This window comes from Oncorhynchus gorbuscha, linkage group LG20 (genome assembly GCF_021184085.1).
Source record: "Oncorhynchus gorbuscha isolate QuinsamMale2020 ecotype Even-year linkage group LG20, OgorEven_v1.0, whole genome shotgun sequence".
Classification (NCBI taxonomy): domain Eukaryota; kingdom Metazoa; phylum Chordata; class Actinopteri; order Salmoniformes; family Salmonidae; genus Oncorhynchus; species Oncorhynchus gorbuscha.
Window position 1 is genome coordinate 501,036 of NC_060192.1, and position 13,172 is coordinate 514,207.

Sequence of the window (13,172 nt, forward strand, 5' to 3'; positions counted from 1 at the left end):
CCCTAATGAACACAACCCTGAACACTCATGTTGTGGGCCCTAATGAACACAACCCAGAGCGTACCTGTATATGTATCCGTCTGCCTGCTGAACAGACCTGGATATACAGTCACAGAACTAGGATCAGACTGCTTTCCCAAATCCTAACCTTCATCGTTGAGGTGAAGGATGCAAAACTGGCCTTATATCAGTGTCTACGGGTAACTTCCAGGTCCAGATATGTCTGTGTTGTTTTACATGTAGGTGACTTTTATTAGTTGGCTTAATAAACTCTCCGCTGTTTCCTTTTACTGAGGTGTCTATTTTTGTGTGCCTGACTGAAATAAATTAAATGAAGTAAATCTGCACTGTTGTGTTCTCTCTATGTGTGTAGGCTGTGTGCGTCACAGGAGGTTGGTGGCACCTTCATTGGGGAGGACTGGCTCGTGGTAATGGCTGGAGCGGAATCAGTAGAAGGGTATGAAACACTTGATTTCCATGTGTTTTGATGCCATTCCATTTGCTCCGTTCCAGATATTATTACGAGCCGTCCTCCCCTCGGCAGCCTCCACTGGTGTTTGGGTGATGTTGAGCGGCACTAAAACCTATGCGGGTTTTTAGATCTACAGGAGTGTCAGGCTGGCAGTCGACTTGAGATTCAGCAGTAATGCCACAGGAGGGCGCTATATCCCATGATTCTCAGTGCAGTATAATATTCCTTATTGTCTTGATAATGGCTGTATCAGATGAATAGGTCGATATGGATAAGAATGAATATCAGAACTGATATAGCTAGAGCTAGTAAGATGCTTACAGACAGAAATCCTAGACACTTGCAGACAGGTCTTTGAAGTTCAAAAGGATTCTCTTTCTTTTTTCAGATCTGAAGTGTAGATGCTTTGTTCCTAAGAATACTGTTAGTGATGACAGTGCAGAGGAACAAGCCAGGAATAGAGACCGGAGACAGTAGTTGCCTATGACTGCCAGGAATAGAGACCGTAGACAGTAGTTGCCTATGACTGCCAGGAATAGAGACCGTAGACAGTAGTTGCCTATGACTGCCAGGAATAGAGACCGGAGACAGTAGTTGCCTATGACTGCCAGGAATAGAGACCGGAGACAGTAGTTGCCTATGACTGCCAGGAATAGAGACCGTAGACAGTAGTTGACTATGACTGCCAGGAATAGAGACCGTAGACAGTAGTTGCCTATGACTGCCAGGAATAGAGACCGTAGACAGTAGTTGCCTATGACTGCCAGGAATAGAGACCGGAGACAGTAGTTGCCTATGACTGCCAGGAATAGAGACCGTAGACAGTAGTTGCCTATGACTGCCAGGAATAGAGACCGTAGACAGTAGTTGCCTATGACTGCCAGGAATAGAGACCGTAGACAGTAGTTGCCTATGACTGCCAGGAATAGAGACCGTAGACAGTAGTTGCCTATGACTGCCAGGAATAGAGACCGTAGACAGTAGTTGCCTATGACTGCCAGGAATAGAGACCGGAGACAGTAGTTGCCTATGACTGTGCAGATCTCTTCCTTCCCGGGTCATTTACACTGGGACTTGTTTTCACCCAGTTCTCCCAGGTGGACTGAAATAGGTGCCGGTAGGCTACTTTTAAAAATTTACGGGAAAGTACTTCATACTTCAGAGCTAATTCTATAAGAGGGGACAGTTTTTTTTCAGGAGGAAATTTGGGGTACCTGGTTGAGCACTCGTTCACTTCAAGCTCTAATGCCATGGACCAGACCTTGCTTTGAATTGGAGATGTAGGTGGTGTTGATCATCCCGAAAATACCATAATCCAAGCAGGCCTAATGCAACCACTAAAATGGACTTTTGTTTGCATATTTTTATTTGTACAAATACCAGTTTAGGGATCTTTGCAGTCTATCAGTTTGACACACTAAAACATAATCCATTTTATTTTGGTAGGCTAGTTTCAACGACAAAAAAGAGAGACGTAAATCAATTGTATTTAGGCTGGCTATATATGTTCCAGCAGCTACACATGATGGTGATAATGATGATGCTGCCAAACGCCTGTTATGTTAGTCTATAGAATCTCTGATGCCGTGGCTGCAGTTATCGAGCAATGCCCCCTGGTGGTATGAAAAGTGTGTTGTATTTACAGCGCGCTCGATGGTGTAGAAACGGCGTGAAAGGCGATTGAACGACACACTTTGGGAGAGCGAGAGAGTACCACCACTGCCTCTCCTCCACTCGAATAGCCTACATCTCCTCTCGAATACATACATATCTGTAGTAGATTATAGTGCGCTCTGGACAGAAAACGCATTACACCGCGGTATTTTTTTTTTTACATAGAATAACTGGGCAAGTCAACGGATACATCCTATTTCAATTCACTTGAGGACCGGACTATTTAGGACGCTCGACCCCCGCGAATAAACGGACGATGGCGGTTACTACCTGCACACGTTTTACGGACGATTTCCAACTATATGAAGAACTCGGAAAGTATGGCTTTGCTGTATTATTGCTTTACGTTATGGCACAGATGCGGTAACAACAGCCTTCTTGTACCGTCCTTACCCTGTTATTATTCTATAGTTTCTTTGCGTCGTTGCATATCTGCAGTTGTGTGTGGGTAGTACGAGCGGCGGAATGGGTGTCAGAACTCATCTCTGCTGATGATCTGTCACATCCGGCGCTACTCAGCCCTCTCAACAAGACGCATGCTGTCGCTCTGCTTTGAGGTGTAGCCCCGAGACGACCCGATTTAAACGTATAGATCAAATATAGACTACATTTGATCCGTTTGCTGCATGTTCTGTACCGGCAACAGCAGTGATGGGGACTGGGGGACACGCTGTAGCGATCTAGAGAGTGACAATTTGAGCTGTCAAAGAGCAGAGCGGGATGTGCTGTTTTGTAATTGGGGTCTTTAGAGCAATGGGAGACTGCTGAGGGGAGGACGGCTCATACTAATGGCTGGAACGGAGTGCATGGCCTCAAACAAATGGAAACGTGTTCGATGTAAATGTTGCCAATCCACCCTAGTCCGCTCCAGCCTTTACCATGAGCATGTCCTCCCCAATTAAGGTGCCACCAAGCTCCTGTGCTTGAGAGAGAGAGAAAAAAATTGGACAGTGAGTTTATGTGCCACAGCAAGATAGGTGTGTCAGGCTGTGTGTGGGTGGGACTGGGTAGGGGGTGGTAATTCTCCTCATTCTCAAACAGGAGGAGAAACACATTTTCTAGATCAGGATGCATCTTTATGAAAACACAACTGCAGAGATTGAGAACCAAACGTTTGCTGTATGTATTAACATACAGCAAATATGTAGCCTACTACTATGAATTCTACTAAAAGATCTTCACCTTTAGGGCACCGCATGTAGTACACTTGTACATGTAACTGCGGGGTCACTGGTGTGTGTATGTGTGTGTTCTGGCCTGTGTTATAAGCCAGAGACAATGACCATGCTGTGGTAGCAGCAGCTGCCCAATAGATAACTGGACCTTCACTACACCACAGTTCCTGTAAGGATGGTAGTTTGTCCCTTTTTGGTGTGTGAGTGTGTGTGTGTACGTGCGAGCATGTGTGGGGTGTGTAATATGCGTTTTGGTGTGTGAGTGTGTGTGTGTACGTGCGAGCATGTGTGGGGTGTGTAATATGCGTTTTGGTGTGTGAGTGTGTGTGTGTACGTGCGAGCATGTGTGGGGTGTGTAATATGCGTTTTGGTGTGTGAGTGTGTGTGTGTACGTGCGAGCATGTGTGGGGTGTGTAATATGCGTTTTCGTGTGTGAGTGTGTGTGTGTACGTGCGAGCATGTGTGGGGTGTGTAATATGCGTTTTGGTGTGTGAGTGTGTGTGTGTACGTGCGAGCATGTGTGGGGTGTGTAATATGCGTTTTCGTGTGTGCATGTGCGCCTCTCAGGTCATTCTCTGTCTTTCTTTGCTGCCGTAAGCCTACTGTTTCTGACTCAGAGTATTCCCCGTGTATACCCTTACACACTCACCTGTCATTGCATCTACGGGTGTGTGTGTGTGTGTGTGTGTGTGTGTGTGTGTGTGTGTGTGTGTGTGTGTGTGTGTGTGTGTGTGTGTGTGTGTGTGTGTGTGTGTGTGTGTGTGTGTGTGTGTGTGTGTGTGTGTGTGTGTGTGTGTGTGTGTGTGTGTGTGTGTGTGAGAGAGACGTGGGGTCAAGTGTATGCCTGAGAGTGTGTGAGACACAGTGGACGGGTAAAGGTGTGTGTGTTATTGTGTAACAGTACTAAGGCGTCTATATATTGCTCAGAGAAACGACAGAGACAGTTACTGCTGTTTTTCCCTGCTGAGTTAGTTATGCAAGCACTCCCCAAAATACCAGCACTGCTACAGTACACACATGCACACCGTGTCTCGCTCTCTCACGGACACGTGCATACATGGACACACAGAGAGATATCCTTGAAAGACAGTTTTGTTGTTTTCTCTTGAGTCGTCTCATTTGTATATATCCTAAGAAGGATGTGCTGCTGTGCTGTGTGTCTCTAATGACTCCATACAGGAGAAATGTCTTCACTCATGACTGGCAGATGTGAAATGACAGGATACTAGGTTCAATTAAATTCAAATGTATTTATATAGCCCTTCGTACATCAGCTGATATCTCAAAGTGCTGTACAGAAACCCAGCCTAAAACCCCAAACAGCAAGCAATGCAGGTGTAGAAGCATGGTGGCTAGGAAAAACTCCCTAGAAAGGCCAAAACCTAGGAAGAAACCTAGAGAGGAACCAGGCTATGTGGGGTGGCCAGTCCTCTTCTGGCTGTGCCGGGTGGAGATTATAACAGAACATGGCCAAGATGTTCAAATGTTCATAAATGACCAGCATGGTCCAATAATAATAAGGCAGAACAGTTGAAACTGGAGTAGCAGCACAGCCAGGTGGACTGGGGACAGCAAGGAGTCATCATGTCAGGTAGTCCTGAGGCATGGTCCTAGGGCTCAGGTCCTCCAAGAGAGAGAAAGAAAGAGAGAAAGAGAGAATTATAGAGAGCACACTTACATTCACACAGGACACCGAATAGGACAGGAGAAGTACTCCAGATATAACAAACTGACCCTAGCCCCCCGACACATAAACTACTGCAGCATAAATACTGGAGGCTGAGACAGGAGGGGTAAGGAGACACTGTGGCCCCATCCGAGGACACCCCCGGACAGGGCCAAACAGGAAGGATATAACCCCACCCACTTTACCAAAGCACAGCCCCCACACCACTAGAGGGATATCTTCAACCACCAACTTACCATCCTGAGACAAGGCCGAGTATAGCCGACAAAGATCTCTGCCACGGCACAACCCAAGACAGGAAGATCACATCAGTGACTCAACCCACTCAAGTGATGCACCCCTCCTAGGGACGGTATGAAAGAGCCCCAGTAAGCCAGTGACTCAGCCCCTGTAATAGGGTTAGAGGCAGAGAATCCCAGTGGAAAGAGGGGAACCGGCCAGGCAGAGACAGCAAGGGTGGTTTGTTGCTCCAGAGCCTTTCCGTTCACCTTCCCACTCCTGGGCCAGACTACACTCAATCATATGACCCACTGAAGAGATGAGTCTTCAGTAAAGACTTAAAGGTTGAGACCGAGTTTGCGTCTCTTACATGAGTAGGCAGACCATTCCATAAAAATGGAGCTCTATAGGAGAAAGCCCTGCCTCCAGCTGTTTGCTTAGAATTCTAGGGACAATTAGGAGGCCTGCGTCTTGTGACCGTAGCGTACGTGTAGGTATGTACGGCAGGACCAAATCAGAGAGATGGGTAGGAGCAAGCCCATGTAATGCTTTGTAGGTTAGCAGTAAAACCTTGAAATCAGCCCTTGCCTTGACAGGAAGCCAGTGTAGGGAGACTAGAACTGGAGTAATATGATCAAATTGTTTGGTTCTAGTCAGGATTCTAGCAGCCGTATTTAGCACTAACTGAAGTTTATTTAGTGCTTTATCCGGGTAGCTGGAAAGTAGAGCATTGCAGTAGTCTAACCTGGAAGTGACAAAAGCATGGATTCATTTTTCTGCATCATTTTTGGACAGAAAGTTTCTGATTTTTGCAATGTTACGTAGATTGAAAAAAGATGTCCTTGAAATGGTCTTGATATGTTCTTCAAAAGAGAGATCAGGGTCCAGAGTAACGCCGAGGTCCTTCACAGTTTTATTTGAGACGACTGTACAACCATTAAGATTAATTGTCAGATTCAACAGAAGATCTCTTTGTTTCTTGGGACCTAGAACAAGCATCTCTGTTTCGTCCGAGTTTAAAAGTAGAAAGTTTGCAGCCCTCCACTTCCTTATGTCTGAAACACATGCTTCTAGCGAGGGCAATTTTGGGGCTTCACCATGTTTCATTGAAATGTACAGCTGTGTGTCATCCGTATAGCAGTGAAAGTTAACATTATGTTTTTGAATGACATCCCCAAAATATATAGTGAAAACAATAGTGGTCCTAAAACGGAACCTTGAGGAACACCGAAATGTACAGTTGATTGGTCAGAGGACAAACCATTCACAGAGACAAACTGATATCTTTCCGACAGATAAGATCTAAACCAGGCCAGAACTTGTCCGTGTCGACCAATTTGGGTTTCCAATCTCTCCAAAAGAATGTGGTGATCGATGGTATCAAAAGCAGCACTAAGGTCTAGGAGCACGAGGACAGATGCAGAGCCTCGGTCTGATGCCATTAAAAGGTCATTTACCACCTTCACAAGTGCAGTTTCGGTGCTATGATGGTGAAAGCAGTAGAGGGGTAGTGGACAAGGATATGCCTTCAACCTGTCCAGTTCTTTCAGATCAGTGGGAATGAAGGAAAGGAAACAAGGAGACAGTAGAGGAATTGACTCTAGAATATTGAGATGCTGCCAGGGCTATATGATATCTAACATCTCTTTTTATCTGTCTTTGTTTCACAGGGGAGCGTTTTCAGTGGTGCGCCGCTGTGTCAAACTGTGCACTGGCCAGGAGTACGCTGCCAAAATCATCAATACCAAAAAGCTCTCAGCCAGAGGTGAGACACATACACCATCCCACACACAAAAACTGAGTGCCAACTGTAGAATATCTGCACAGTGGGTAAAACTGTGTGGTATCTGGTTAAATTAGACACTCTAACGTTTGCTTAGTCCCCATCTCTATGCTGTGTGTGTGTGATAGAGCGAGAGAAGGAGGGATGGAGAGAGAGAGGGTACGTCTGCTCATCAGTGGCTGAAGCAGGAGAAAGCAGAGGCGTTTGGCTGATTGTTCATCCTCCTCACACTGCCTCTAAGTGTATATGTGCGTGTGTGTGTGTCTGTGTGTGTCTGTGTGTGTATGTGCTACTGCTGTCCCAGATCTGCAAGCTTATATTAGCATATTTTAGCTGATGCTTGATTCTAAAGAGTTAGACAGTAATTTATGCTCCTCTTGAGAGAGAGTACATGAGAGAGAGCACATGATAGAGAGAGAGAGAGAGCAAATGATTGAGAGACAGCAAATGATAGAGAGAGATAGCGAGTGAGGAGAACCGTTTCTACTGCCAACAGATATGGCACGATAACCACCGAAGCGCTTCATTTAGAGACAAAGGCTGCATCTCAATAGTTTACAGTCGCTACCTTCCGTCATCTCCTCCTCCATTTGCGCTGATCTGAAAGAGCTGAACATCTTAAAGAGCTGGTCCTCCATATTCTATTCTTAGAGCAGACGATGGAAAGAACAGGAAGAGAAGAGGTAAGGAGAGGACACAAGGAAATGAGGACACACACACACACGACAGCATGCCCCCCCCCCAGCCTGAGGGATCTAGTTCCTCATCTCCGATTTGGTCTGTTTTGTCACGAAACCAAAGCTGTTCGCTCCATGTGCTCATAGAGGATGTGTGTGTATGTGCGTGCATGCCTGCGTGCATGTTTGTGTGTGCAGTTCCTGTAGTAGTTGCTCAGCACTGACTACTGCATGATCTATGGTGACAGCTTCCTGTCTGGACAGGAACAGGAAGTCTCAGAGGCCAGTCTCAGGATGTAAATAATACGTATAATAGGATATAAATAATGAACAATTAACAGTTCCCTCGAGAAACCTGTAAGATACGCACACACACACACACACACACACACACACACACACACACACACACACACACACACACACACACACACACACACACACACACACACACACACACACACACACACACACACACACACACACACACACACACACACACACACACACACACACACACACACACACACACCTCACATGGGACTACTGAACAACACCAAGGACGCTTTTTAAGTCAACAGTCTAAATTCCCCCTCGTCTCCTCTCCCTCTGAGCTGACGTGAGAGAACAGGACAGCTGAATTTGCTTTCACATCAGTGCAGAATACAAATGGAGGAGGGGAGGCAAGAAGAGGAGGACATCTTAAACTATTTAGATACACCTGGTTGTCAGCTGTTGCCAATAGTAGATATCTGATGAAGAGAGAGAGCGAGCCTGGGGTGTATTCAGTGATGCAGATAGAAGTGTAATAAATAGAGCCGATGACATTCCCTAATCTTCATGTCAGACTATATACAGTTGAAGTCGGAAGTTTCCATACACTTAGGTTGGAGTCATTAAAACTAGTTTTTTAACCACTCCACAAATTTCTTGTAAACAAGCTATAGTTTTGGCAAGTCGGTTTGGACATCTACTTTGTGCATGACACAAGTCATTTTCCCAACAATTGTTTACAGATTATTTCACTTCTAATTGACTGTATCACAATTCCAGTGGGTCAGCTTCATGAGGTAGTCATCTGGAATGCATTTCAATTAACATGTGTGCCTTGTTAAAAGTTCATTTGTGGAATTTCTTTCCTTCCTAATGTATTTGAGCCAATCGGTTGTGTTGTGACAAGGTAGGGGTGGTATACAGGAGATAGCCCTATTTGGTAAAATACAAAGTCCATATTATGGCAAGAACAGCTCAAATAAGCACGACAGTCCATTATTACTTTAAGACATGAAGGTCAGTCAATCTGGAACATTTCATGAGCTTTGAAAGTTTCTTTTAAGAGCAGTCGCAAAACCCATCAAGTGCTATGATGAAACTGGATTTCATGAGGACCGCCACAGGAAAGGAAGACCCAGAGTTACCCAAAACACACCTCCAGGCTGTGTAAGGGCTATTTGACCAATAAGGAGAGTGATGGAGTGCTGCATCAGATGACCTGGACTCCACAATCACCCGACCTCAACCCAATTGAGATGGTTTTTGATGAGTTGGACCGCAGAGTGAGGGAAAAGCAGCCAACAAGTGCTCAGCATATGTGGGAACTCCTTCAAGATTGTTGGAAAAGCATTCCTCATGAAGCTGGTTGCAAAGTTGTCATCAAGGCAAAGGGTGGCTACTTTGAAGAATCTAAAATATAAAAAAACATTTTAATTTGTTTAACACTTTTTTGGTTACTACATGATTCCATATGTGTTATTTCATAGTGTTGATGTCTTCACTATTATTCTACAATGTAGAAAATAATACAAATAAAGAAAAACCCAATCTTTTGACCCGTACTGTGTGGTACATATTGTGTTCTATATAATACATTTCGTTCTAAACTTTCCGTAACATCGCACCCTATTGAACAAACCCCTGGCATAACTGGGCTGAGCTGAACTGGCTGTTATACAGTATATAAGGCTGGGTTGTACTATATTGTAAAACGCTATAGTACCCGTTATGGAGTTCCTAGTGGAAGTCCCAGAAAGTGTTACCTGACACACTGGCACCCACCATGGACAACAGTGTTCTACTTTTAATAGGTCAGATACTGCGGAGCTCTGTGCTGTAGCTGGAACCTGGAGGAGGACACCTTGGAATAGAGGGAAAAACAGGCTAGAAGCTGTGTTTTTCAACCTTTTTATGTAAAACATGTTTTACTTCAAATGAGTCGAAGTGCTAGGTGATGATCTAATGGTAGTGCTTCGCCCCTGGACCACACTTTGCCCCTGGAGGCATGTGTTCAAACCCAGTCTGCGCAACGTTCCTTTCTATGTCCCTCTCCTTTAGCTCCTGATCTCTGACACAACCTAATATCTAAGATATGTATGGATTATTTACGTACAAAGGCCAACGCGTCCCTCTGGGGAAAAAATAGGTTGTGTGTGTCAACAGATTCTTCTTTATTTCAACTGAAATATCTCTCTATTGCTCTCTATTCTGTATCTCTCCTCTTGTCTCCTTGGTTCTACTCATTCCCTTATTATGGGGAGTTAATATGGGCAAATGCAACCCTCAGGGTATATACAACACTCTATGTGGGCAGGAGTGTGTGCGTGTGTGTGCCCATACTTATATTGATGGAGATGTCATATTTTTTCAATCTTGTTCGCATCCTGTTGGATACACTTACGGCAAACATTTGATATCCTTCTCTTGAGATAATATCAAAGATAATATTGCATCATATCATGATATGATTGTACCAAGATTATATCTCCATCTCCTCTCCTCAGATCACCAGAAGCTGGAGCGAGAAGCCAGGATCTGCAGATTGCTCAAACACTCCAATATCGGTCAGTACTTGTAACTCTCTCCCTGCTGCTGGTGCTGCTGCAGCACAGGAATAGAATAGAGAATGCTTTCTGCTGACATTCTCAACCCATCTCTCTTCTCCCCCCTCTCTCTCTCTCCTTCCTCTCTCTCTCTCTCTCTCTCTCTCTCTCTCTCTCTCTCTCTCTCTCTCTCTCTCTCTCTCTCTCTCTCTCTCTCTCTCCTTCCTCTCTCTCTCTCTCTCTCTCTCTCTCTCTCTCTCTCTCTCTCTCTCTCCTTCCTCTCTCTCTCTCTCTCTCTCTCTCTCTCTCTCTCTCTCTCTCTCTCTCTCTCTCTCTCTCTCTCTCTCTCTCTCTCTCTCTCTCTCTCTCTCTCCTTCCTCTCTCTCTCACTCGGTTCTCCCTACCCACCCACCCTCTCTCTCTCTCTCTCTCTCTCTCCCTCTAGTTCGTCTCCATGACAGTATATCAGAGGAGGGCTTCCACTACCTTCTGTTTGACCTGTGAGTGGCAGCGCTCACATCCCTCTCTATATATTTTATCCCTCCCTCCTCCCATTCTCTTTCCTTTCCATTCCATTCCATTTTCCTTCCTTTCCTTCTCGCCTTCCTTCTTATCGCCCTCTCCTCTCATACTCCCCCTCTCCTCTTCCTTCTTCATTGCTTCTTCTCACTCCTCTTTTTCGGTCCTTCTCTCCCCGTTTCCAAGGAGATTTCCCCCAATTACATAACCATCCCCCCTTTGCACACACTCAGTTCCATCTTTAGCCTTCCACACATGCACACAAACTCACTCACACACATATACTGCCCCGCAGTGGAGCCTGTCTCCATGGCAACCCAGCCAGAGAGATTCCTGCAGAGCTGAGGGTTTCCCCCTAATGAGGACATCCCCCTCCGGTGTGTGTGTGCGTGCGTGTGCATGCATATTTGTTTGTGTGTGCGTGCATGTGTGCGTGCGTGCATTTGTGCATGTCACTGTGTGTGTGTGTGTGTGTGTGTGTGTTTACAAAAAAACATGTAAAAGAATCACCTGAAAAAACCTATGTAAGAAAAAGCACGTGGTTTTTGGACACATGTGAACACATGTATGAGCAAATCATGTGAAAAGTGTTTTTCATTAACTTGTGAAGTTTCACATGAACACAAAATAGTGGTTTCCCAACATTTCACATGTGATATCTAAGTTTCACATGTTCATCTCAGTGCAAGAGGCGTCACTACAGTACCTGGTTCGAATCCAGGCTGTATCACATACGGCCGTGATTGGGAGTCCCATAGGGCACGCGCACAATTGGCCCAGCGTCGTCCGGGTTTGGCCGGAGTAGGCTGTCATTGTAAATAAGAATTTGTTCTTTAACTAACTGGCCTAGTTAAATAAAGGTTACATTATTATTTATTTATTTTACTCTAAATGTAATACATGTGAAAAAATGCTTAAGCTCAATGTAATTTTCACATGTGAAACTGCATGGCCACGTTTTCTTTTGTAAGGGTGTGTGTGTGTGTGTGTGTGTGTGTGTGTGTGTGTGTGTGTGTGTGTGTGTGTGTGTGTGTGTGTGTGTGTGTGTGTGTGTGTGTGTGTAAACTTGTCTCTCTGTGTTGTAGAGTGACAGGTGGAGAGCTGTTTGAGGACATTGTGGCCAGAGAGTACTACAGTGAAGCAGATGCCAGGTAAACACCTTTTTTACACAGTTCACCCTCTTCCATCAGCTTGCTCTATCATGTGCTCTCACTCTCTCTCTCAATTCAATTCAATTCAAGGGCTTTACACTAGTTTCTGCACCTGACTTACAGCCAGTGTCATTCTGAGTTTTACTAGCTAATAACTTACCGTCTGTTTGGCTCACATTTTATGACCTACTTAGCTAACATTAGCTAGATCGGTGCAATATTTACGACACCAATCAAAGCGTGAGGAGTCAACGTTTACAACACATACAAACAGAGCGTTGTAACCCGAATAAAAAGACAGGCTTCTAGATTGATTGGCTAGCAGCTAACTAACTTTTCCAGCTTTCATGACTAACCTACTGTAGATGGCGCAGTAGCTCGTTCCCGTGCTATGTTAGCTAGCTAGTTGTTGTTTGTTGCGGGATTCAACAAATTAAGCGACATCCCATCAATGTGATGCAGAAATACATTGAAGATAGTGTCGGTGTTAGTATGTGGAGAATAACTATATCCGGGTCACTTTACCTGGCAAATAAACAGTTGTTATTCCAGTGGCTACTGTATTATTTTTTTAAGTTTTTCAATGCACCAATCAACTGTTTGGTTCCTTGTACCAAGAGCCAATCATGTGTCGTCAAACTATCTGTTCGTGTTGGGAGGAGAACAAGTCGGTTCGGTTACACTGCCCTCTTCTATATCTCTGGAATGTCATGGCAAAGAAATGTTGACTTCCACCTTATTAGACATAGCTACCAAAGTAACTGCTTTTAACAAACTGTTGGCCTATTCTAACTGTTTTGTTTCAATCAAAGCACACATTTTACCTAGTGAGTTTTGAGAGAAATGTGACCATTCGCACAATCAACTTGAAATTGTAACGTTTTGTTGTTGTCTTGGAGTAGCATTATACTAATCAAATCAAATCAAATCAAATTTATTTATATAGCCCTTCGTACATCAGCTGATATCTCAAAGTGCTGTACAGAAACCCAGCCTAAA

At 44.7% G+C, this 13,172-nt stretch overlaps 1 protein-coding gene across 10 annotated transcripts in view; it reads left to right on the plus strand.

Moving 5' to 3' along the window:
- The first annotated feature begins 2,135 nt into the window (after positions 1–2,135).
- LOC124006676 (calcium/calmodulin-dependent protein kinase type II subunit beta-like) overlaps positions 2,136–13,172 on the plus strand; it is a 72,248-nt gene continuing 61,211 nt past the window's right edge. For all 10 annotated transcript variants that reach the window (XM_046316726.1, XM_046316728.1, XM_046316730.1 and 7 more), the window contains exons 1-5: positions 2,136–2,464; positions 6,898–6,992; positions 10,465–10,524; positions 10,949–11,003; positions 12,108–12,173. In XM_046316726.1, coding sequence (XP_046172682.1) covers positions 2,403–2,464; positions 6,898–6,992; positions 10,465–10,524; positions 10,949–11,003; positions 12,108–12,173 — 338 coding nt within the window. In that variant the 5' untranslated portion in view covers positions 2,136–2,402. The remainder of the gene's footprint in view (positions 2,465–6,897; positions 6,993–10,464; positions 10,525–10,948; positions 11,004–12,107; positions 12,174–13,172) is intronic.